Below are 25,777 nucleotides of genomic sequence, written 5' to 3'. Positions count from 1 at the left end.
CCCGCGGCCTGGTGTCTGGTTTACGTGGCGTTTCCTCAGTCGGTTTCCCACCTCTCCTGTCCCGAGTCCCCGGCCCCGGGAGGCGAGGGCCGGCCTGGGGCGCATCCCCGCCTCGTCCCGCCGCCCCTGGGCCTCCCTCAGCCACGCGGCCCCAGAGCCCTGGTGGGCTCCGCCGGTGCCGGGCTGGTCCCGGTGACCGCAGCGGGGACTCGGGGCTGCGCCGGCGGCTGCCGCGTCTCCTGCAGGCCCGAGCCCGAGAGCCGCGCGGCGGCGTCCTCTCCCCGCAGAACGCAGAGCCTCGCTGGCGTCGGGTCCCGGGGCCCGAGCCTCGCGCTGCCTCTGTGCTGGTCCTTTCCTTCCAGGCGGGCTTAATTATAATGGCCCGGGCACGTATATTGAAACCGATTTGTCATTTTATGGCTAAGGGGACGAGCCAAATAATCTTTCTCTATTAATGCTGTGAATTTTACTAATCAGGGATTCAGTTTTCTTGTTTGTTTTTGTGATGCTGGAGATTGAACCAAGAATCTCACACAACATCCCCAGCCTTTTTAAACGTATTTTTAAAATTTGAGACTGGGTTCTCGCTGAGTTGTCCAGACTGGCCTGGAATTTGTGATCCCCTTGCTTCTTCCTTCCAAGTGGCTGGGGTTACAGGTGTGCAGCACTGGCCCTGGCACTTGGGATTTTTATATTCAGTGCTTTATTCCCCATGACTGCATGTGATAGGGTGAGCATAAATATTACCTAAATAAATATGAAATTAAGGAGTGGGAAGTGAGGGTACTAAGGAAAACACCTTGCCAAAGGCCTATGGCTTAGTCGGGAAAAGGAGCTTAGCGTTTGCACATTTGAATAAGTCTCTCATCTGATTCTACAGTGCTCAACAGTGTTCTAGGTTAAATTCTGGTAATGTTAGGGGAAAAGGGCTCTATAACAACTAAATTGCAAGGCATGCTTCAGAAATGCACTCATTAGGCATTTGTGGGCGGTGCATGAATCTACTTTGAAGACAAGTAGATTTGCCATACCTTGGTTTGGCAATTTCGTAATTGTAATTCTCCTGCCTCCCCTCCCAAGTAACTGGGATTTCCGTGCCTACCAATGTGTCTGACTTTCTAGCTATTTTATGTATTTATTAAAAGGAAGATGTGGCTTTCAATTGAAATGTTATTACAAAGGTTTCACAGAAGAGGTTCCTGTTTTACATACTTGGCTTCATGTAATACATCCATTCTTCCATTAGCACTTTTCATTCATCAGATATTCAAGTGTTTTTATATTCTAGGCAGTGAGGAAACAATTCTGGTTCTTGTGATGGGTATTTTCTGGCTGGTTTAGAACACAGGTTGGCCATCTGTTTCTTTATTGGATCATGTAGTAAATATTCTAGGCTTTGATTTTGCCAAACCCTGGCCTAGAATAAAGAAAATATGGCCACTTGTGGGCCTGCCATACAGATGTGCCTGTGTAGGCTCCTAGGTCTCTCAAGTTTGTGAGGAGAAGAAAGGAAAAGTTCCCATTCCCTCAGTGTGTTTTTATTCATTAAAATCTCGTCACATACTTGTAATGCCAGGTACTTGGAAGACTGAGGCAAGAGGTTCCTGAGTTTAAGGGCATCTTAGGCAACTTAGGAAGACTGTCTTAAATTAAAATATGAAAAGGGTTGGGGATGTACCTTAGTGATAGAGCATTCCTGGATTCAGTCCCCAGGGAGGTGGGGAAGGAACAAACAAAAACACAGTGCAATTTAATCTTGTGTTTCATGTTGTGCAGAGTGCTATGATGTAAATAAGGTAGCAGCAGTTGAAATAGTTTCTGTAACAAGGAATTAATGGTGTCATTATGGAAATTATTTCTTAAGAGTATTTCTCTTGTTTCTGCCATATGTTCTGGAGTAATATGGAACTGGACTTGGTCACCTTGTGTGATGTTGTGTGGTCTCTATTTGGTCCTAGTCCAGTGTCCGAGCACAGAGTTTCTAAGACCTGTGGAATATCTGGAGTGATAAGAATATCTTTATTTGCTAATAAGATGACCGGTGACTGGTAGGCTCTAGATAATCTCAGGATTGGTGCTGGTCCAGAAATACTGAGGCATAATTAAAGGATTGGAACTTTCACACTCCCACACACCAAGCTCTGGGGGAGGGAGAGGGACTGAAATTTAAGTTGATAACCAGTGACTACAAGTAAAGCCTCCATGAGAGCCCAAAAAAGTGTGGGTTTGGGGAACTTCAGGATAGTGGAACATGTTGAGGTCCTCAGGCATGGAAGCTCTGCACCTCTTTCCACCATTCTGTGCCCTATCTATCTTTTCATCTGTCTTCATCTATGTACTTCATAATATCCTTTATAAGAAACTAGTAAACATAGGAAAGTATCTCCTTGCTTTCTTTGAGTGGTCCCAGCAAATTAATTGAACTCAAGGAAGATGTAGCCAGTTGGTCAGAGGTACATGTGACTGGCTTCTGGACTTGGGGAAGTGTTGTGGGACTGAGCCCTCAACCTGTGGAATGACACTATTTCCAGCTAGATGGTAAAATAGTTTTGTTGAATTATAGGATACTCAGTTGGTATCTGCCAAACTGCTTGTGTGTGTGGATCCCCCTGACATCTGGTATCACTCGAATGGTATGAATCTACATCGTGCACATAGAAACAAAAAATGTACCCCATTTGTGTACAGTGAATCAAAATGCAGTCTGTAAAAATAAAAAAAAATTAAAAATGTATTCTGTGCTACACTAGGTGATTAAGAGCGATTGTGTATGACCTCATTATCACACTGTGAAGAGATAAATTTACTCTTTTATAATTGCTAAGTTCTATCAGACAGAATTTGTTCAACCAGAAAGTATGCAGAAAGGGAGAGAGATCTGTTATCTGAGTACTAACTAATATAAATTTTGGGAGACCACAGAGTCTTCTGAACTTCTCTGAATTGATTCTCAGGTCCCCAGTGCTGTCAGCCTCACCCATCCTCTTGCACACATTGGAGGAGTTGTACCTATCTGAACAGAATTTGTGGCATCTTTTAGGACTTGGTGACATTTGAGGATGTGGCTGTGGACTTCACCCAACAGGAGTGGGCTTTGCTGGATCTTGCTCAGAGGAGCCTCTACAGAGATGTGATGCTGGAAACCTTCCAGAACCTGGCCTCACTAGGTAAGATGGGCAACATTAGTTCACATAGTGGTTTAGAAAACAATTTTATCTCACTGGTTGACCTTGTTCCAGGATTTGAACTGAGGAATGGGCGTGTGTTGGTAAATAAGACAGATGTGGTCACAGACTGCAGGGTGCTCACAGTCTGGAGGCTTCATCATGAAAATGAACATTGTTTTTTCCTTTTTCTTTTTGTGGTTGAAAGCCTTGAGGCTCATTAAGTGTTGCAAGTGTGGGCACTGAGGGGTCACTCTGGGGCACAGGGAGAGTTTGTGGTGTGAGACCTTTAGGATTGTACTGCTGTGAATGCCCTTTACTCAGAGGTCACCAGGATCACACCCATAAGTTAAACAAGTGGGTTTATTTTGCAGTGTATCATGGGAGAATGTACCCCATGGGGAGTGTAGGGCATCTTAGTAAGAGGGCATTAGAAAGTAGCTATTGGAGGATTTGTGCTTTGGTTGGATGATTTGGAGATTAGTCTGTGGGGTCGATTGTATTAGTTCCTTAGGCCTTGTGTGAACAAGTGCCACAGACTGGTGGGTAAAAAGCATAGAAATTTATTCTTTCTTTTTTTTTTTTTTTGCGGTACTGGGGATCGAGCATCAGGGCCTTGTGCTTGCGAGGCAAGCACTCTACCAGCTGAACTATCTCCCCAGCCCATTCTTTCTTATTTCTGGTGTGTGGGAGTGTGAAATCAAGGTGTCAGCGGACCTATATATTTTTTTTTTTTTTTTTGCGGTGCTAGGGATCGAACCCAGGGCCTTGTGCTTGCAAGCACTCTATCGACTGAGCTATCTCCCCAGCCCGAGCTATGTTCTTTCTAAAGGCTCTGAGGAAAAAGTCCCTCCCTGTCTCTTCCTAGCTTCTGGTGGTTGCTGGCAGTGCTTGGTGTTTCTTGGTTTATATATGCATCACTCAGTCTCTGCCTCTGCCATCCCTGCATACCTGTTTCTAATCTCTCTCTGTATAGGGACATTGGTCATTGGATTCAGCGTCCACCTTAACCCAGAATAACCTCATCTTAACTTGACTATATTGACGAAGACCTTGTTTTCCTGTAAGGCAACATTCTGAGATTCTGGGTGGATATTTTTTTGAAAAATAGTCAATCTATTTTTAGATGAAGTTTCAGTTAATAGCAAAATTGAGTGGAAGGTAGAGAGATTTTTCTTATAACCCCTGTCCCCAAACCTGGATAGCCTCACCAGAATGATAATTTTTTAAAATAATTGATGAACCTATGATGATATATCATCATCACTGAGAATTCATGCTTTGTATTTAGATTTTTTTTTTTGTACCAGGGATTGAACCTATGGGCACTTAACCACTGAGCCGCCTCCCAGCCTTTTTTGTTTTTATTTTGAGTCAGGGTCTTGCTAAATTGCTTAGGGCCTCACTAAGTTGTTGATGCTGGCTTTGAACTTTTGATCCTCCTGCCTTAGCCTCCTGAACTGCTGGGATTTTAGGCATGTGCCATCGCACCTGGTCATTCCTTTGTTAAGATTATTTTACTTTTATTTATTTATTTATATTTTTTATTCTTACAGACTGCATTTTAATACATTGTACACAAACGGGGTACCACTTTGTGTTTCTATGGTTGTACACGATGTAGATTCACACCATTTGTTTAATCATTCATGTACATAATACCTGTCTCATTCCACTATCTTTCCTACCCCCACCCCCTGCCCCTCTCATTTCCTCTACACAATCCAAAGTTTGTTCATTTCTTTTTAGTGCTAAATAACATTCTATAGTCTGGTGTGCTATCATTTATTTATCATCTCACCTATTGAGGGACATCTTGGGGATTTCCATGTTTTGGCAATTATGAATAAATGTATATGTATCATAAATATGTATGTACTTTTTTATGTGGACTAAGTTTTCAAATCCTTGCTTGGATAGCAAAAGTAATAATTTGTTGCTAGATCAAATGGAAGAATATATTTAATTTTATAAGAAACCACCAAATTGTCTTCCAAAATTGCTGTATCATTTTGCATTTCCACTAACAATAAATGAGAGTTCCTGTTGCTCCACATGGTTTCCAGCATTTGACATTGTCAATGTTCTAAATTTTGGTCATTCTAATAGGTGTGTAGTGGTGTGTTGTTTTAATTTGCATTTCCTGGGTAACATGTCATTTAAACCCAAGATTGCTTAACCACTAGGCTATATCCTGTGCCCTTTTTATTTTTATTTTGAGACATGGTGTTGCTAAGTTGCTTAGGGTCTCATTAAATTGCTGAGGCTGGCTTTGAATTTGCATCTTCCTGCCTCAGCCTCCTGAGCCACTGGGATTACGGGTGTGTGCCAGTGTGCTGGACCATCTCTTAATATGCTTATTTACCATTTGTACATCTTTTTTGGTGAGATATTTGTTTAGGATTTTGGCCTATTTGTTTTTATATTGTTGAGCCTTATGAGTTCTTTTTGTGTTCTGGAAAACAGCTTCACTTAACCCATAAGTCTATTGCAAGTGTTTTCTTTTACACTGTGGCTTGTCTTTTTATTCTTCCTTTCTTTCTTTCTTTTTTTTTTTTTTTGGTGGAATGCCTCTTTTCTAAAAAAATTTAAAAAAAAAATTTTAAATTTTATTTTTACAGACTGCATTTTGATTCATTTTACACAAATGAGGTACAACCTTTTGTTTCTATAGTTGTACACAATGTTGAGTCACACCATTCGTGTAATCATACATATACATAGAGTAATAATGTCTGTCTCAGTCCACTGTCTTTCCTTCCCCCACCCTCTCCCACCCCATTTCCCTCTATGTAATCTAAAGTTCCTCCATTCTTCTCTAACCTCCCCTGCATTTCCCCCATGATGTATCATCATCCACTTATCAGAGAAAACATTTGGTCTTTGGTATTTTGGGATTGACTTATTTCACTTAGCATGATATTCTCCAATTCTATCCATTTACCTGCAAATGCCATAGTTTTTAAATTTTTTATGATTGAATAACATCCCATTGTATATACATACCACAGTTTCTTTATCCATTCATCTATTGAAGGGCATCTAGTTGGTTCCACAATCTATTGTGAATTGAGCTGCTATAAACATTGATGTGGCTGTGTTACTGTAGTATGCTGATTTTAAGTCCTTTGGGTATAAACTGAGGAGTGGGATAAATGGGTAAATGGCAGGTCCATTCCAGGTTTTCTGAAGCATCTCCATACTGCTTTCCAGATTGACTACACCAATTTGCAACTCCACTAGCAATGTATGAGTGTGCCTTTTTCCCCACATCCATACCAACTCCTATTATTGCTTGTGTTCTTGATAATAGCCATTCTGACTGGGGCAAGATGAAATCCTAGGGTAGTTTTGTTTTTGTTTTTGTTTGCAGTGCTGGGGATTGAACTCAGGGCCTTGTGCTTAGGAGGTAAGCATGCTACCAACTGAGCTATCTCTCCAGCTCCCCTAGGGTAGTTTTGATTTGCATTTCTCTATTTACTAGAGATGTTGGACAATTTTTCATACATTTGTTGATCACCTGTATATCTTCTTCTGTGAAGTGTCTGCCCAGTTCCTCAGCCCATTTATTGACTGGGTTCTTTATATTTTGGGTGTAAAATTTTTTAAGTTCTTTATAAATTTTGGAGATTAGTGCTCTATCTGAAGTACACGTGGAGAAGATTTTCTCCCACTCTGTAGGCTCTCTTTTCACATTATTGTTTTCTTTACTGAGAAAAAGCTTCTTAGTTTTAATTCATCCCATTTATTGATTCTTGCTTTAATTTCTTGAACTTTGGGAGTCTTGTTAAGGAAGTCTGGTCCTAAGCTGATGTGATGAAGACTTGGGCCTACTTTTTCTTCTATTTGGTGCAGGGCCTCTGGTTAATTCCTAGGTCCTTGATCCATTTTGAGTTGAGTTTTGTTTAGGTTGAGAGATAGGGGTTTAATTTCATTTTGTTATATACAGATTTCCAGTTTTCTCAGCACCATTTGTTGAAGAGGTATCTTTTCTCCCTTGTATTTTTTGGCACCTTTGTCTAGTATAAGATAACTGTATTTATGTGGGTTTGTCTCTGTGTCTTCTATTTTGTACCATTGGTCTACCTATCTGTTTTGGTGCCAATACCATTCTATTTTTGTTACTATTGCTCTGTAGTATAGTTTAATTTCTGGTATTGCGATACCTCCTGCATCACTCTTCCTGCTCAGGATTGCGTTGGCTATTCTGAGTCTCTTATTCTTCCAGATGAATTTTATGATTTGTTGAGGGCCGTCTTGGACAAGATGGCGCCTGGCAGTGAGCCAAAGGGCACTGGATACCAAAATAAGGAAGTACCCAAAAAGGCTGCTTGCTTACTAGTTCCTTGGAGACTTATGGCGTGTTAACGCCAAGCTCGAGGATTGGCTATTTAATATCATGTTGCACGTGGACAGCTCGTGATATATATAGTATTATGCTGGCATTCCTCTGCATGCTCTCCTGCGTGAGAAAAAGCTTTGCTATAATTGGTTGATAAGCTAGGAGCCTGGGAAAGGAGAGAGAGAGAAGGAATAAGAAGGAAGATAGTGGGAGAACAAAGGAGGTAGGAAAACAGGAAGGACACAATAAACCTCATCAACTAAAGATTGGTGGTGTCTCTTTTCACTGCGCCGGTTCCACTGGACGGAACAAGTGGTGGCCCATACGGGGAACTTCTTTCTCCTTCTGTGTCCTCCCAGGTAAGTAACTTAAGGTAAGCTATAGGAAAACTAAGTAACTTAAGGTAAGCTATAGGAAAACTGTAGGATAACCTCCCGGGAATCTCTGGCCAGAGTGTATAAGGGGGAGGTCACATAACTCCGGTGAAGGGTCACATAACCCCGGGAAAGGGGTCACATAACCCTGGCGGAGGGGTCACATAACCCTGGGAAAGGGATCACATAACCCCGTTGGAGGGGTCACACAACCCCGGGAAAAGGGTCACATAACCCTGGTGGAGGGGTCACATAACCCCGGGAAAGGGGTCACATAACCCTGGCGGAGGAGTCACATAACCTCGGGAAATGGGTCACATAACCCCGTTGGAGGGGTCACACAACCCCGGGAAAGGGGTCACATAACCCTGGCGGAGGGGTCACATAACCCCGGGAAAGGGGTCACATAACCCTGGCGGAGGAGTCACATAACCTCGGGAAATGGGTCACATAACCCCGTTGGAGGGGTCACACAACCCCGGGAAAGGGGTCACATAACCCTGGCGGAGGGGTCACATAACCCCGGGAAAGGGGTCACATAACCCTGGCGGAGGAGTCACATAACCTCGGGAAAGGGGTCACATAACCCCGTTGGAGGGGTCACATAACCCTGGGGGAGGGGTCACATAACTCCAGAATGGGGTCACAAGTGTCTAGAAATCAGATGATAAGAATCTTGCAAGATGTGCTTAAGGCTAATGGGACTGCCGTAAAACAATCTACTGTAGCAGCATATGTAACCACACTGGCCAAGGTGACTCCTTGGTTTTTGGAAGAGGGAGTCCTAAATATTCCACAATGGGAACATCATAAAGAGGATCTTATCAAAGCAGAAAAGCAATCCCCGTTACCTAGAAGATACTTTTCCTATGTGGTAGCTCATTAAGGAATGTCTAACATCTGAGAAAGGCAGAATAAAAACTTTAGTAGAAGAAAAAAATGTGTTTGGAAGAGATAAAGGAACAACTAAGTGTAACTTCTCAAAAAGAGGAAAAAGAGGAGGAGAGGCTTACCTGGGAGGAATTAGAAAGAGCATCAGGGACACGGTCACCCCCACCAGTTATGTCAGGAAGGAACACCAATCCCTCCCTGGAGGCAGCAGCTCCCCCGCAAGCAGCCTGCCCCCTGTATCCCCCAAGGTATCCTTGAGAGGAGTTATCTCATGCTATAAATCAGATGGGTTTTTCACCATGGGGGAAGAAACCCCCATTAAAGAAACCTCAGCAGTCCCACAATTCTTCCCTGTGCTAGAGGACCTAAATTGACAAAGATTCCACCAACCTCTAGATTTCAAAACAGTAAAAAATTTTAAGGAAGCAGTGGCTACATACGGTCCTCAAGCTCCATTTACAATTAGTATGTTGGAATCAGTATTGGGACTAAATCTAGTGCCGGAAGATTGGAAAAGGCTATGTAAAGCTGTATTATCAAGGGGGCAGTACCTAGTGTGGAAAACTGCGTGGCAGGAAGCCTCATTAAAAACGGCATGCTGTAATGCTGCTACAGGCTTTCCCCAAAGAAATGTAGAAATGCTAACAGGAGAAGGAAACTATGAAGGTATTCAACAGCAGATTATTTACGATCTTGGGGTGTACGCACAAATTGCTGCTGCTGCCACTAAAGCCTAAAAATTAATTCAAGGGACAGGAGACTTAGAGACAGTTGTCCAAGGTGATTCAGGGAACTAATGAACCATTTGCAGATTTTGTTGATAGATTAATCCAAACTGCTGCTAGAGTATTTGGGGATTCAGAATAAGCAATGCCCTTAATAAAACAATTAGCTTATGAGCAAGCAAATAGATGGTGTAAAGAAACTATAAGACCATGGAAAAATAAAGATTTAAGTACCTATGTAAAGGTCTGCAGGGATATCGATGCAGTCATAACAGGACAAGTAATAGCTGCTGCTCTTCATGGGCCAAATCGGGGGCCACTGAACCATTAAAGATAACATGGAAATCCAATAATCCTATCTGGGTCCCCCAGTGGCCCCTTTCTAAAGAGAAAATAGAGGCAGCCCAGGAAACATTTAGTCAACAATTAAAGAAAAACCATATCATTCTTCCAGTTCCCCTTGGAATACACCCATTTTTGTCATAAAAAAGAAGTCTGGGAAATGGTGACTCTTGCAAGATCTGAGAGCCATAAATTCCAGTATGCAGATTATGGGCCCGGTGCAACTGGGCCTCATTAGCTGCTATTCCAAAACATTGTCATATCATCTCTATAGACATAAAAGATTGTTTCTTTTCCATTCCTGTTCATCCCGAGGATAGTCCTCAATTTGCCTTTTCCGTTCCTTCTTTAAATAATGAAGGGCCTAATACTAGATACCAGTGGGTGGTCCTTCCCCAGGGAATGGCAAATAGTCCCACTATGTGTCAAATATATATTGGTAAGGCTATATCACAGATTAGACAGAATTATAAAGAACTTCATTGTCTCCATTATATGGATGATATTCTTTTGGCTCATAGGGAACAGGAGACTTTATTAGGGGTATTTGATAATATTGAAACCCTAGAAAAATGGGGATTACATGTGACCCCAAAAAAGGTATAAACCTGCAGCCCTATTACCTTTCTAGGGCATCAAATATTAGATACCTGTGTTAGGCCACAAAAGATTCAATTAACCACAGAAAAGCTTAAGACTCTAAATGATTTCCAAAAATTATTAGGTGATATAAATTTGATAAGGCCAAAATTGGGAATCAGACCCTACATCCCCCAGAAATTTAACTCCTGAAGGTAGAAAAGTCTTAAAGTTAGTAGAATAAGCTTTAGAAAATGCTCATAGTGATAGAGTTGATCTAGCCTTGCCTTTTAATCTCATAGTATTAGATTCTAAATATACTCCTACAGGTCTGTTGTGGCAAACTGGACCCCTGATATGGATCCATTTGCCAGTGTCCCCCCAAAATGTTTCCCCGTATCCTGTAAGGGTGGCAAATCTAGTTGCATTAGGACTTAAGACTGCCCTTCGAGTTTTTGGAGTTCATCCTCAGACAGTTATTGTCCCGTACACAGCAAAACAGATTGAAATACTAGTTAACAATAATGAAGATTGGGCAATTGTCTATTGTTCCACCATGGCCACATTTGATAATCACTTGCCAAGTTCACCTATTGTCAGCTTCTTCAAAAGACATCCTGTTATTTTCCCTCAGGTTGTTAAGGCTCAACCTATCCCAGCAGCAAAAACAATCTTTACAGATGGCTCCTCCTCTGGTACAGCTACAGTAGTTTCTGATAAAGTACAGACTATTATTACTTCTCATAAGTCTGCTCAAAAACCTGAACTAGAAGCAATAATAACTGCCTTACAAACATTTCCTGAGGAACCTGTAAATATTTATACTGACAGTCTCTATATTGCCCAGCTTGTGCCCCGGCTTGAGATAGCTGGACCCATTAGTCCTCGATCTACCTTACAACAATGCTTTTATCAAGTACAAACTCTTCTGTGGGCTCGCAAAGAACCTTTATATATAGGCCATATCAGAGCACATTCAGGTTTACCTGGGCCTTTAGCTCAAGGAAATTCTACTGCAGACTCAGCTACTCCAGAGCCTCATATATTTAATATTGTAAAAGAAGCAATTAATTTCCATAAAGATTTTCATGTCAATACTACTACTCTCAAAATAAAATATAACATTACAAAAGAACAAGCCAGAAATATAGTAAAACAGGGTCCTGCCTGTGTGCCTCATTTATCTGTTCCTCATTTTGGAGTCAATCCTAGAGGACTCCTTCCAAATGATTTATAGCAGACAGATGTCACCCATATTCCTGAATTTGGTACTTTAAGATTTGTACATGTAACTGTAGATACCTACTCAGGATATATATTTGCTACTGCCCATACAGGGGAAAAGACAAAAGATGTAATCAGTCATTGCCTTCAAGCCTTTGCTACTATGGGAAAGCCAAAATCAGTTAAAACAGATAATGGACCTGCATATACTTCTTCATTTCAACAGTTTTGCTCAAAGTTTAATATCTATCATTCTACAGGATTGCCCTACAATCCACAAGGACATGCTATCATAGAAAGGGCTAATCAAACATTAAAAGTCTGCTTAACTAAACAAAAAGGGGGGCTAGGAGCATTAGCCCCTCCCAAGAACAGACTTAACCTTGCTTTATTCACCCTCAATTTTTAAAATTTAGATACTATGGACCGTACTGTGGCTAATAGACATTTTAGTGGAAAGTCTGGTGGTCATCCATAAGCAATGTGGAAAGACATCTTGACTGGGTCCTGGAAAGGACCTGACTCAGTATTAATTTGGGGGAGAGGATCTGTTTGTGTTTTTCCTCAGGACCAAGAACAACCTATCTGAGTCCTGGAGCGCTTGGTAAGAACTATCCATAAGAAAGAAAATGGCACTGAAACACAAAATGATGGTGGTGGTGGTAAGCCTGCTGTTGTTAGCTCGTCCTAAAACTTTTGGGGATATATCACTCATGGCACACAAGTTTTCCCTCAATTATTTCCTAGTACAGAACTTCTAGGTATCCCTTACCTACCAGCTGGTTCCACTGTAAAGCCACTTATTACTAGTCTGAACTTCAAGTTAAGAGATAGTCTTTGCTTCTTCTGGTTAACCACCTCAGAAACCGCCATGATACAGGGAGGCTATCTCTCTCTCATTCAATAAAGGTGCAATCAAGCCTATATAGAGGGAAGTTATACACCTGTTTATAGTTATACAGGGTGCAAGGCCAATTTCACTTCCTTTAATCAATCTTTCCCCCCTACTCCTGTATGTGTCATGTCTCCATTTGTGTTCATTCTGTCTAACAGTTCTAAGTTTAATATTAACATTACTAATAACAATGATAATGATACTGAGGTCCTTAACTGCACTAACCAAGAGTGTTATGTGTCTAGTTGTTGGGATGCTTCATTATTTCCTCTGGCTGTGATTGCCAGGATTCCTACACTTATTCCAGTCCCAGTGACCTTAAATCTTAGTGAGTGGAATTTCCTACCCGTGAGAGCAAAAAGAGATTTTGGTATCTCAGCCATTATAGCCATCGCTGTTGCTGCGGCGGCTGCTGTAGCTGCTGCCACTGCTGCTGGACTTGCCCTAGGAACTGCTATTCCTACTGCTCACGTGCTCAACAACCTGTCACGAGCCACTGCCGAAGCATTGACAGCCCAGGAAAACATCAATGCACATCTCACCACGGGAATCCTGATTCTAAACCAAAGAGTGGACTTACTACAAGAACAAGTGGACATGTTGACTGTTACCACACAGACGGACTGTCTGGTGCATGCCCAAGCACTACGTGTTACCCCTATACCCTATTCTAATATTACTGCTGCTGCAAATCTGTCCAAACAGCTTGGAAGCATGCTTAATGGGACATGGACTAAAGAGTTTACTAATTTGACTACCCTATTAAGAAATTCTATATTTGTGGTAAATAGTACTCAGGTCAAGGTCCCGGGTATGCCAGAAGTCATTAGTTTCTTACAGTCAGCATTACAATTTGGTAAACAATGGATGGGAAGTTTTGCTATGATGGGATTGTTGTTCTTGCTGTTATTATTGCTGCTCAGATATCTGTTGTCTCTAAGGAGTCATCAAAGACGGCAAGCCTTAGTGGTACGGCAAGCCCTTATGGCCATGGACCAAGGCTCTGATCTGCAGATTTGGCTCTCCCAATGACAGGGCTGGTAGTCAAAGACGGGTAAGCACAGGGTGGACTTTATACCAACCTAAGACAGGGATCAAAGCATACCAACAGCTCTTTGACTCCCAATGACGGGTAAGGATAAAGTCTGACTCTGGCACCTAAGACAGACACAGTCACTGTCCTTTTTTTTTTTATAATAAAAAGGGAGAGGCTGTTGAGGGCCGTCTTGGACAAGATGGCGCCTGGCAGTGAGCCAAAGGGCACTGGATACCAAAATAAGGAAGTACCCAAAAAGGCTGCTTGCTTACTAGTTCCTTGGAGACTTATGACGTGTTAACGCCAGGCTCAAGGATTGGCTATCTAGTATCATGCTGCACGTGGACAGCTCGTGATTTATATAGTGTTATGCTGGCATTCCTCTGCATGCTCTCCTGCGTGAGAAAAAGCTTTGCTATAATTGGTTGATAAGCTAGGAGCCTGGGGGAGGAGAGAGGGAGGGAGAGGGAGAAGGAATAAGAAGGAAGATAGTGGGAGAACAAAGGAGGCAGGAAAATAGGGAGGACACAATAAATCTCATCAACTAAAGATTGGTGGTGTCTCCTTTCTCTGCGCTGGTTCCGCTGGATGGAACAATGATTGCTTTCTCTATTTCTATGAGGGACGTCATTGGGATTTTAATTGGAATCACATTGAATCTGCATAGCCCCTTTGATAGTATGACCATTTTGACAATATTAATTCTGTCTCTTCAAGAACATGGAAGATCTTTCCAACTTCTAAGGTTTTCTTTAATTTCTTTCTTTAGTGTCCTGTAGTTTTCATTGTAGAGGTCTTTTGCCTTTTTTGCTAGATTGATTCCCAAGTATTTTATATATTTTTTTGAGGCTCTTGTGAATGGAGTAGTTTTCCTAATTTCTTTATTCAGAGGATTTGTCACTTATGAATAGAAATGATTATATTTATGCATGTTGATTTTATATCATGCTACTGTGCTGAATTAATAGTTCTAGAAGTTTTCTGGTGGAGTTTTTTGGATCCTCTAAATATAGAATCATGTTATCAGCAAATAGTGACAGCTTAAGTTCTTCTTTTCCTATTCAAATCCCTTTAATTTCTTTGGTCTGTCTAATTGCTCTGGCTAGTGTTTTAAAGATGATGTTGAATAGAAGTGGTGAAAGAGATCATCTCTGTTTTGTTCCAGTTTTTAGAGGGAATGTTTTCAGGTTTTCTGCATTTAGAATGATGTTGTCTGTGGGCTTAGCATAGATAGCCTTTACAACGTTCGGGTATGTTCCTACTCTCCCTATTTTTTCTAGTGTTTTAAGCATGAAGGGGTGCTGTATTTTATCAAACACTTTCTCAGCATCTGTTGATATAATATGATTCTTAACTTTTAAGTCTATTGATGAGATGAATTATATTTATTGATTTCCAGATATTGAACCAACCTTGCATCTGTGGGATGAATCCCACTTGATCATGGTGCACTATCTGTTAAATACGTTTTTGTATGCAATTTGCCAGAATTTTGTTAAGGATATTTATGACTGTTTTCATCAGGGATTGGTCTAAAGTTTTCTTTTCTTGATGCATCTTTGTCTGGTTTTGGTATCAGAGTGATACTAGCTTCATAGAATAAGTTTGGAAGGGTTCCCTCCTTTTTTATTTCATGGAATACTTTGAGGAGTATTGGAATGAGCTCTTCTTTGAAGGTCTCGTAGAACTCGGCTGAGAATCTTCTGGTCCTGGACTTTTCTTTGTTGGTAGGCTTTTGATGGCTTCTTCTATTTCATTGCTTGAAATTGATCTGTTTAAATTGTATATGTCTTCCTGATTCAATTTGGGAGGATCACATGTATCTAGAAATTTGTCAATGTCTTTGAGATTTTCTATTTTGTTGGAGTATGGATTTTCAAAATAGCTTCTAATTATGTTTTGTATTTCAGTGGTGCCTGTTGTGATATCTCCTTTTTCATCATGAATTTTTGTAATTTGACTTTTCTCTCTCCTTCTCTTTGTTAGTGTGGCTAAGGGTTTATCAATTTGGTTTGCTTTTTCAAAGAACTGACTTTTTGTTTTGTAAATTTTTTGAATTGTTTCTTTTGTTTCAATTTCATTGATTTCAGCTCTGATTTTAATTATTTCCTGTCTTCTACTACTTTTGGTGTTGATCAATTTTTTTCTAGGGCTTTGAGATTTAATGTTAGGTCATTTAATTGTTGACTTTTTATTCATTTCTTGAATGTGCTCCATGCATTGAATTTTCCTCTTAGTACTACTTTCATTTTGTCCCAGAGATTTTGGTATGTTGTATTGTTGTTCTCATTTACCTCTAAGAATTTTTTTTATCTTTTCCCTGATACCTTCTATTATCCATGCTTCATTCAGTAGCCTATTATTTTGTCTCCAGGTGTTGGAGTAGTTTCTGTGTTTTATTTTATCATTGATTTCTAATTTCATTCCATCATGATCTGATAGAATATATGGTATTATCTCTATTTTTTTTGTATTTACTAAGGGCTGTTTGTGGCATAACGTGGTATATTTTAGAGAAGGATCCATGTGCTGCTGAGAAGAAAGTGTATTTGCTCGTTGATGGATGCAATATTCTATATATGTCTGTTAAGTCTAAGTTATTGATTGTGTTATTAAGTTCTATGATTTATTTATTCAGTTTTTGTTTGGAAGATCTATCCAGTGGTGAGAGCAGTGTGTTAAAGTCACCCAGTATTATTGTGCTGTGGTCTATTTGGTTCCTGGAATTGAGAAGTATTTGTTTGACATACATGGATGTGCCATTGTTTGATGCATGAATATTTACGATTGTTATGTCTTGCTGATTTATGCTTCCCTTAAGCACTATGAAATGTCTTTATTTATCCCTTCTAACTAATTTTGGCTTGAAGTCCACATTATCTGAGATGAGGATGGAAACCCCTACTTTTTTTACTGAGTCCATGTGCGTGGTAGTTTTTCCCCCATCCTTTCACCTTTAGTCTGTGGATGTCTTTTCCTATGAGATGAGTCTCCTGAAGGCAGCATATTGTTGGGTCTTTCTTTTTAATCCAATCTGCGAGTTTGTGTCTTCTGATTGATGAGTTTAGATCATTAATATTCAGGGTTATTATTGAAATATGGTTTGTATTCCTGGTCATTTTGGCTTGTTTTCGGTTTTTAACTTGACTTGGTTTCTTCTTTGATTGATTTTTCCTTTAGGGTAGTTCTTCCCTTTGCTGGCTTACATTGTTGTTTTTCATTTCCTCCTCAATATTTTGCTGAGAATGTTCTGTAGTGCAGGCTTTCTATTAGTAAATTCTTTTAACATTTGTTTATCATGGAAGGATTTTTTTTTTGTCCTCAAATCTGAACGTTAGTTTTGCTGGGTATAAGATTCTTGGTTGTCATCCGTATTCTTTCAGAGCTTGAAATATGTTATTCTAGGCCCTTTTAACTTTTAGGGTCTGGGCTGAGAAATCTGTTGATATCCATATTGGTTTCCCCCTATAAGTAATCTGATGCTTTTCTCTTGCAACTTTTAAAATTCTGTGTTTATTTTGTATGTTAGGCATTTTCATTATAATGTGCCTTGGTGTGGATCTATTATAATTTTGTACATCTGGTATTCTGTGAGCCTCTTGTATTTGATTTTCCATTTCAGTTTTCAGTTTTGGGAAATTTTCTCATATTTCATTGAATATATTGTTCATTCCTTCTGTTTTGATTTCTGTGCCTTCCTCGATCCCAATAATTCTTAAATTTGGTCTTTTCATGATATCCCATAATTTTTGGAGTTTCATTCATGATTTCTTACCATCTTCTCTGTTTGGTCAAGTTTATTTTCAAGATTAAATATTTTGTCTTTGTTGTCTGAGGTTCTGGCTTCCAAGTGATATAGTCTGTTGGTGAAACGTTCTATTGAGTTTTTAATTTGGTTTATTGTTTTCTTCATTTTAAGGATTTTTTTTTCAGAATCTCTATCTCTTTATTGCAATGATCTTTTGCTTCCTGCATTTGCTGCTTTAAGTGTTCATTGAAGTGATCATTTATTGCTGCATTTGCTCACTTATCTCATCCTTTACTTTGTGGATCATTTTAATTAAGTACATTCTGAACTCCTTTTCTGACATTAGTTTTACCATACTGTCATTGGATTCTATTAAAATAGCAGCTTGGTTTGTTTGGGATGCTTTCTTCACCTGTTTTTCTTGTTGTTCCTGTATCTTCCCCTATAGAAGTGCAGGTCTGAGGCATTGCAGTTTCCCCCCATAGGCTTATAGTGTCCCTGCAGGTTTCTAGTACCTCACTTGTAAGGGGAAGATAAATATTAGCAGCACCCAATACAAACAATATGCAACCATAAATCAAATAGCCCCTATGAAGACATTAACAGTATTGTCATAATAAACAAAGAGGATGAGTTAGATTATTATCTGCAATATAACCAATGTGTTTGCAATGAAGTCTACAATTTCTAATAGTGGACAACAAGGATGGGAGGCATGTAGGATGTAATGGTTAATGAAATAAGAAGAGAGTATATAGACGTACTAGATCATAGGAAGAGTGAATGTGGAATCAAAAGAAGTTGGTTGTTAGCATGAGAAAGGGGAGAAAGAGACTCTGAGGAACAAACAAAAGGAAAAGAGCAAAAAAAAATAAAAAAAATATAGAGGAAAAAAACTATAATGTAATGGTCATATAATATTCAAACCTCTCATCTTTGGTAACCTGGTGCATGAGAGGTACCTGACAATGATCTTCCAGTCTCCAGCAGTATGGGAGTTGTCCCACCTAAAGATGGCAGCTTCTGCTTCAGGGATAATCCAAGATGGTTGCACCAGCTTCCAAACAGGTTGGACCATGGGTGTGGAGTTTGTGTGGGGCGCTTGTGGGTTGGGATCCTGAAGCAGCATTGGCTGCAGGCCATCTTTTTATTCTTTTGACATTGTCTTTCACAGAGTAGAACATTTTAATTTTAATAAATCTAATGTATCAGTTCTTTATTTCATGGATCATATGTTTTCATCTTGTTATCTAAAAAGTCATCACCAAACCCAAGATCAACTAGATTTTCTTGCTGTCTTCTAAGGATTGTCTACTTTTATATTTTGCATTTGTATCTGTGATCCATTGAAAGAAGATTCATTTGGTTTTGCATGTGAATGTCCAGTTGTTAAAAATCTGTGGGAAAGACCGTCTTTTCTCCATTGAATTGCCTTTGTTTCTTTGTCAAAGATCTGTTAACTGTGCAGTTTTTCCTTGATGTCTACAGAGGATTGTTTTGAAGACCTTCTCAGATACTGAAATCTGTGAATGTTCTAATATCTTTTTGAAATGTCATAGTATTTGCATGCACTCTATGAATACTGTCCTATATACTTTAAATGATTTCTAGATGACTTTTAATGCCTAATACAATGTGAGTGCTTCTTAAATACTTGGTATACTGTATTGATTAGGGAATAATGAGAAGGAAAAAAAGAAACCTATACGTGGTCAGTACAAATGTAACTTTTTCCCCTAGTATTTTCTGTCCATAGTTGGTTGAATCCATGTATCCAGAAGGCCAGCTGTATTTATGTGGATCTGTTTCTGGCCTGTTTTGTTCCATTGATATATTTGGAGAAAGATTTGAGGGGCATCTTTTTCAGCTTGGTATATAGGTGGTCACTCTACATTGTATGGGAACTGAAAACAGGCAATTACAGTATTGAATATTCTGAGAGTGGCATAGTGCCTTTTTAAAACACCCCTTCTGGGGCTAGGGTTGTAGCTCAGTGGTAGAGCACTTGCCTTGCATGTGTGAGCATGTGTACTGAGTTCGACCCTCAGTACCACATACAAATAAGTAAAATAAAGGTCCATTGGCAACTAAAAAAAAAAAAAAAAAAATTAAAAAAGAAATACCCCTTCTGTCCTTAGAATTAGGAAGTAGACTTATTTTCTTATGCTTTACCATGATCTCAGAGTTTTTGTCCAGATTGGCATTCTCCCATGAATTCCTGAGGAGAATAAAATGTTCTGGCTCTGTTGACCAGTTTATAATAATATTGAGGCTCAGGTGTGAAACTCAGGTCAGTTCTGGACATCAGAGGCTACTTTTATTTCTCTGCCTCTGCTTTTCCTTCTCCATAGATTTGGCATTTTTCTTGTAGTAAAACTACATTTGTTCATTTTCAGAGTATCAGAAGATCAAAGTGTTGGTCCTGCCTATGGAAATGTTTGTGATTCTTCATCATTTCCCCTCATGATATACCTTCTGCCTGTGTAGGATACCCATTATGTACATCCCCTCTGACTCCCCATTGGAACAAGAGGAAGACCTACAGACAGTGAAGAGGGGGCACATCCAGTGTGTCTGTACAGAGCAGCACCAGGAGGGCAACAATTCCTGGGAGAAACCAGCTTGGGAGGGGAAAAAATAGAAACAGTAGTTTGTTTTGTCTGAGGAAGCTGATTGTCCACAGACAACTCAGATACCTATTTTGACCCCTTATCAGTCCTCTCACATTCTCTTTGTTCTTGGTGAAGACCTCCATATTTGCTCCTTTTAAGTTAGCATTTGGTATGTGCATTTTATCCAATTACTTATTGTTTTGCTCTCCTGCTAGTTCCACTTATTGTACCATCAGTATTAGTCTTCACAGAACTATTTTTTAGTGAATTGCTTTCCATTTTGATCCTTGTGCCTATTAATAATGAAGTCCTGAAACAGATACACTGCTAAAAGTCCTTTGCTTGTAGGTACCTTTACTTTTATCACTTTTTTGTTTCAGATTTTGAGTCTTTACTTAATTCTATTGAATTAGTTGCTCCTCATTATAACAATGGAGAATAAAATATCCAATGAAAAGAAAATGGTGAGATTCAAAAGAAATGGTTCCTGGTCCTCTGTTTTACATGAAACCTTGGAATTTCATGGTACTGATGATTGGAATAAGAGCCATGAGACATGTTTGAGGTGAATGTCTTTTGTATAAGAACAGGGAATTCCTCAGAAGAGATTCCTAAAATGTCTTGAGATTTAGGAAACATGTTTTGACCATTAACCTATGTCTAAAATTATGCTTTCACTAAGAATTTTGTCTGGATAATTTTTGCTACAAATGAGACTGAGATATTGAATGTTTGACACACATTGGTTGTAAACATTTATCAGAAAAATCATGTATGTCAAAAACTCAGTGACAATTTTGGCTGTTGAAGACCCTTCTTTAGTACTTTCAGTTTATAAGTTGATGTGGCAGAAATCATACACATTTACTGAAAATGGTAAATTTTATTACTAATAATCTGTCTTTTACTTTTGAAAGTCATATGGTGGAGAACATCTGTGAATACAATGAAGAAAATCAACGTGGACAAATTCCAAATCTTATGCTCAAGAGAAGTACTGAAGTCAGATCCTTTGAATGCCATGAGTGTGGCAAGGCCTTCCTATTCCATTCATCCCTTGAGAATCACAGCAGATCTCATGCTGGAAACAAACCCTATCAGTGTAAGGAATGTGGGAAAGCCTTCCATTTTCTTGCTTGTTTTAAGAAGCACATGAAAACTCCCACTTGAAGAGAAACCATATGAATGTAAGGAATGTATGAAAGCCTTCAGTTGCTCCTCCTTGTTCAGGGCACACATGAAGATTCACAGCGAAAAGGCAAACTATGAATGTAAGGAATGTGGGAAAACCTTCAGTAGTTCTTCATACCTCACAGAACACAGAAGAATTCACAGTGAAAATAAGCCCTATGAATGTAAGGAATGTGGGAAGACCTTTGCCTGTTCCTCTCACCCTGTAACACATGTAAGAACTCACACTGGAGAGAAGCCTTATAAATATAAAGAGTGTGAGAAAGCCTTCTATGAGTCCTCAAGACTCAGTATATGTGTAAGGATTGTGGGAAGGCCTTTAATTTTTTCTTATCCCTCACCCCACATGAAAGAACTTATAGCAGAAAGAGACCTTATCACTGAAAAGAATGTGGGAAAACCTTTGTTAGTTCCTCTTATCTTACTGCACACAGAACTCACACATGGAGAAAACACTAAAATATAAAGGATGTGGGCAAGTATTTTGACGTTCTTCCTATTATACATGCAAGAATTCACACTGGAGTAAAATCCTTTGAATGTCTGGAATGTAGGAGTCTCCATTTTTCCATCTTTTGAAGACATGTGAGAAGCCACACTGGAGAGAAACTGTATGAGGTAAGGAAAGTGGGAGAACTTTATTTGCTCAATCTTCTTTTGAAGATGTGTAAAATTCACACTAGAGAAAACATGAATGTAAAGAGTACAGGAATGTCTGTCTGTAGGGCTTCCTTCAAATCTTAGGTAACTTGTAAATCTCATTCTCTGGAGACTCCCTATGAGTGAGACAAAGTAGGAGATCATTGCTTCTGATTTCAGAGATTTGAGGACACCTGAGAGAAACCATGTGTATGTAAGCCATGTGTTAAAGCCTTCCTAGATATCACTTCACTTATTCATACTAGAAAAGCAGATCAGTGTCTCATCCTTAAAGGGGATTGCCTGCTCATTGATTTCCATTGTTTTCTAAGAGGAAGATCTAAGGTGATGAAGTAACCTTTTACTTTTTGAAGGAGGTGAATCATTTTGGCTCAGATATAAATATTATTTTCATAATAAAATCTTTTGGACCCATGGGATATTTTAAGTATGTTTTCTCATATTCATATACTTTTAGGAGAGTGGTCTTTAAACAATTTAAGTGCCTGTTGTTCTGTAAGTAGTCATTATGTTATGTACAGTTTCAGTTTTGTTAATTTTTTTTTGGTCTATCCTGGTAGATCCTGGAAGTTGCTTACCTAGTAATTTCCTTCTACCCCTGTGTCCCCCCCTTTTTTTTTTAACTAAAAGAACTGATTTTTTGATAATATCAGTTTTTATTATTAAAAACTTTTCATGTATCATGTAATTTCAGAAATTATGTAGAAAAGAATTGCAAGATGATGGTCTTGTCTGATATGTGATTTTTAAATTTTGTTCTTTGTTCCTTACTCATGGCTAGGATTTCGATCCAATTTTTTAAGTTACAAAAGTGTCTTATTAATTTGGATGTGGCTGGGGACTACATTTTCCAGATCATTTATTTTTTCCAATTCTAGGTTAGAGTTGTCTATGATAAGAGTCTTCATGAGGTTTGGAAGGCTTTAGGGAAGAAGCCACTATTGTCCACTTATTAGGACCACCAGACAGGTAGACCGATGAGTAGGGACCCGGTTTTCAGCTCAATTTTCTGAGCATTGAACACACTGATCCACACTTGCTCAAGACTGAACATGAAGCACTTGACCTCAGTCACCTCAGGAGCTGCAGCTCCACAAACACCTCCGTAAACTCCCGCATCGTGGCCAAGCACAGCTGCTGGCTTTCTCTGGGAAGCTCTGGCACTGCCGTTCTCGCACTTTTGATTCTCATTGCACTCCCTCTGCCACCTTCGCTGCCTTTTTAGAGTTGACCCAGTTCACAGAAGGACTGTCTTCATGCACACAGTCCAGTTCCATGCTGGACTCTGCTCAGGGGGATCGGTGTCTGTGCAAGCCTACTGTGGTCTCAGAAAAGGTGAGAAGAGCTGTGGATGATGAAGTTATGCTGGCTGTCATTGAGGCAAGCTTCAGACAGGTGTCATCCCATTTTGGTAGAGGAGGATTTATATTTGATACCTTCAGGCAGGGAAGATTTTACTGCCTTTATGTGAGAAGAGGAATGCTGTGAGCTGTTTCAGGCACATTTTGCTACTCTCCTCCCCCTTTTTAAAAAATCATATTTTATCTCCTAAAGCATAGCTACACCATTTCCCTTAATCACTTTTTACTGTTTTATCAAGGTATATATACGCTAACATGCATGAGGTGCCAATCTGTGTACAGTTTGATGAAATTTCATCCTGGTGAGCACATTTCCAGGATTCCAGGAGGTTCATTCATCCCCTTTCTCAATAATGAATCCACAGAGGAAACCCAATTTTGGCTCTTATTACACTTGATTTGGTTTGCTTGTTCTTCCTTTTCAAATAAATGTTGAACTATAATATGTACAATTATGTGTTTGGCTTCTTTCACGCAACACAATGTCTGTTTTGTCATTTAGTTGGTCTCTTGGTAGACTTACACACTTATTTCTCTTGATATGTGCTCTGTTGGGGAATGCAATTACTGAATGATAGGGTAGACTTCAGTGTAGTTTTGCTAAGTACTTTAGTTTTTCAAAAATGTTGGTTCTGGGTGCTGGGGTTGTAGCTCAGTGGTAGAATGCTTGCCTATTATGTGTGAAGCACTGGGTTTGATCCTCAGCATCATGAATGAATGAATGAATGAATGTATGTATTGTGTCCATCTACAACTAAAAAAAATTAAGAAAAATATTTGTTCCAGGGACTGTGACTGTGACTCAGTGGCAGGGTGCTTGCCTTGCACATGTGAGGCACTGTGTTCAATCCTTAGCACTGCATACAAAAATAAGCAAATAAAATAAAGGCATGCTGTCCATCTACAACTGTGAAAAAAAATTAAAATGTTGATTCCACCAATAATCCCAAACAATGCATGTAAGTCTTGGCAGTTCCACATACCTGGCCCACACTTTGTAACTTTACCCTTTTAGCACAGTGTGTGGTGATATTGTTTGTTTGTTTTAATATGCATTTTCCTGGTATGTCATGATTTTGAGTACTTTTCTGTGTGCATATTGGTTATTTGGATATCTTTATGAAGGCTCCTTTTGAAACCATTCACCCATTTATTGTCCTCCCTTTTTTTTTAAAATTGAAGGCTTTCCTTCTGGGTATTTGTCTTTATTCTATGTATGTGTTATATGTATCTTTGTATCTTGATACATACATATCCTTATAGATATATACACATACCCATATATATATATAGACATGCCATGTATACATATGTAAAAATACATATATATATGCATATCAGATAACTTTTTCCAGTCTTTGTCTAGTCTCTTCACCCTTAATGTTTTTTCTATAAAGTGAATTTATTGGTTTGATTCCTAAAAAGTCCTTGGGTGTAATTAAGCTTCAGTCTGGATTCTCTTGCTAAAAAAGGTAGGTGAATAAGTTCTATCTGAGTGATTTGACTCTGCATCCACCTCCATTAACTTTTCTTCCAGTGAGGCTCTCTTCATAGTATGTGTCAGAAGTTCCAGACTGTTCTCTTCTCAAGTTAAATTCACCACACAAAATACAGTTCTAAATAGTAATTTATGATAGCGAATATTTGTTAAACATTTGTCATGTGCTAGGCATTCACAAGTGGAGAGATTTCTCTCTTCTCTTTCTCTCAAATATATACACACACACATACCAAATTTTCTTTATCCATTCATCTGTTGATGGACACCTATGCTGGTTCTCCAACTTGACTATTCTGAATTGCAAATAGCATTGCATGCATACTCATAAAATGTTTACATGTATTTGTATGGTATGCCATACATTAATTCATTTGGATAAATACCAAACAGTGGTATAGCTAGGTTATGGTGGTTCTAGACCTAGTCTTCTGAGGAATTTCCATACTGAGCTTCATAGTCGTACTAATTTACAATCCCACCAACAGTGTGTGTTACTTTTGCCCCAAATTCTCACCAGCATTTATTATAGTTTGTATTCTTTTTTTTTTTTTGCAGTACTGGGGATCGAACCCAGGGCCTTGTGCTTGCAAGGCAAGCACTCTACCGACTGAGCTATCTCCCCAGCCCTATAGTTTGTATTCTTGATGACTGATATTTCTAACTGGAGTGAGATGAAATCTCGATGTAGTTTTGATTTGCATTTCTCTAATTGCTAGGGATGTTGAACATTTTTTTTCATGTATTTGTTGGCCATTTGTTTTTCTTCTTTTGAGAAATTTCTGTTTATTTGCCCATTTATTGACTGGGTTGATTTTTTTATTTTAGTGTTAAGTTTTTTTTTAATTCTTTGCATATTCTGGATATTAATCCTCTGAAGAGTAGCATGAAAAGATCTTATCCCATTCTGTAGGTTACCTCTTCATGCTCGTTTCCTTTGCTGTACAGAAGTTTTTTTTTTTTTTTTTAATTTGATGTCATCCTATTTATTAATTCTCAGTATTATTTCCTGTGTTTTAGGGGTCCTAGTGTGAAAGTCATTGCCTGTTCCTATTTGTTGGAGTGTAGACCCTATGTTTTCTTCTGGCAGGTTCAAAGTTTCTGGTCTCTTAGGTAATTGATCCATTTTGAGTTG

General features: G+C 39.2%; 1 protein-coding gene across 1 annotated transcript in view; it reads left to right on the top strand.

The window, feature by feature from the left end:
• The window catches only part of LOC124968072 (olfactory receptor 18-like), a 35,756-nt gene continuing 9,979 nt past the window's right edge, over window positions 1-25,777 (top strand). Inside the window, exons 1-3 of the mRNA XM_047530444.1 lie at window positions 1-730; window positions 3,041-3,167; window positions 20,850-21,741. Coding sequence (XP_047386400.1) covers window positions 21,737-21,741 — 5 coding nt within the window. The 5' untranslated portion in view covers window positions 1-730; window positions 3,041-3,167; window positions 20,850-21,736. The remainder of the gene's footprint in view (window positions 731-3,040; window positions 3,168-20,849; window positions 21,742-25,777) is intronic.

The sequence above is a fragment of the Sciurus carolinensis genome, chromosome 17, assembly GCF_902686445.1.
Source record: "Sciurus carolinensis chromosome 17, mSciCar1.2, whole genome shotgun sequence".
Lineage (NCBI taxonomy): Eukaryota > Metazoa > Chordata > Mammalia > Rodentia > Sciuridae > Sciurus > Sciurus carolinensis.
Note: the sequence above shows the minus strand (reverse complement) of the source record. Positions and strands in the feature narration are given on the sequence as shown.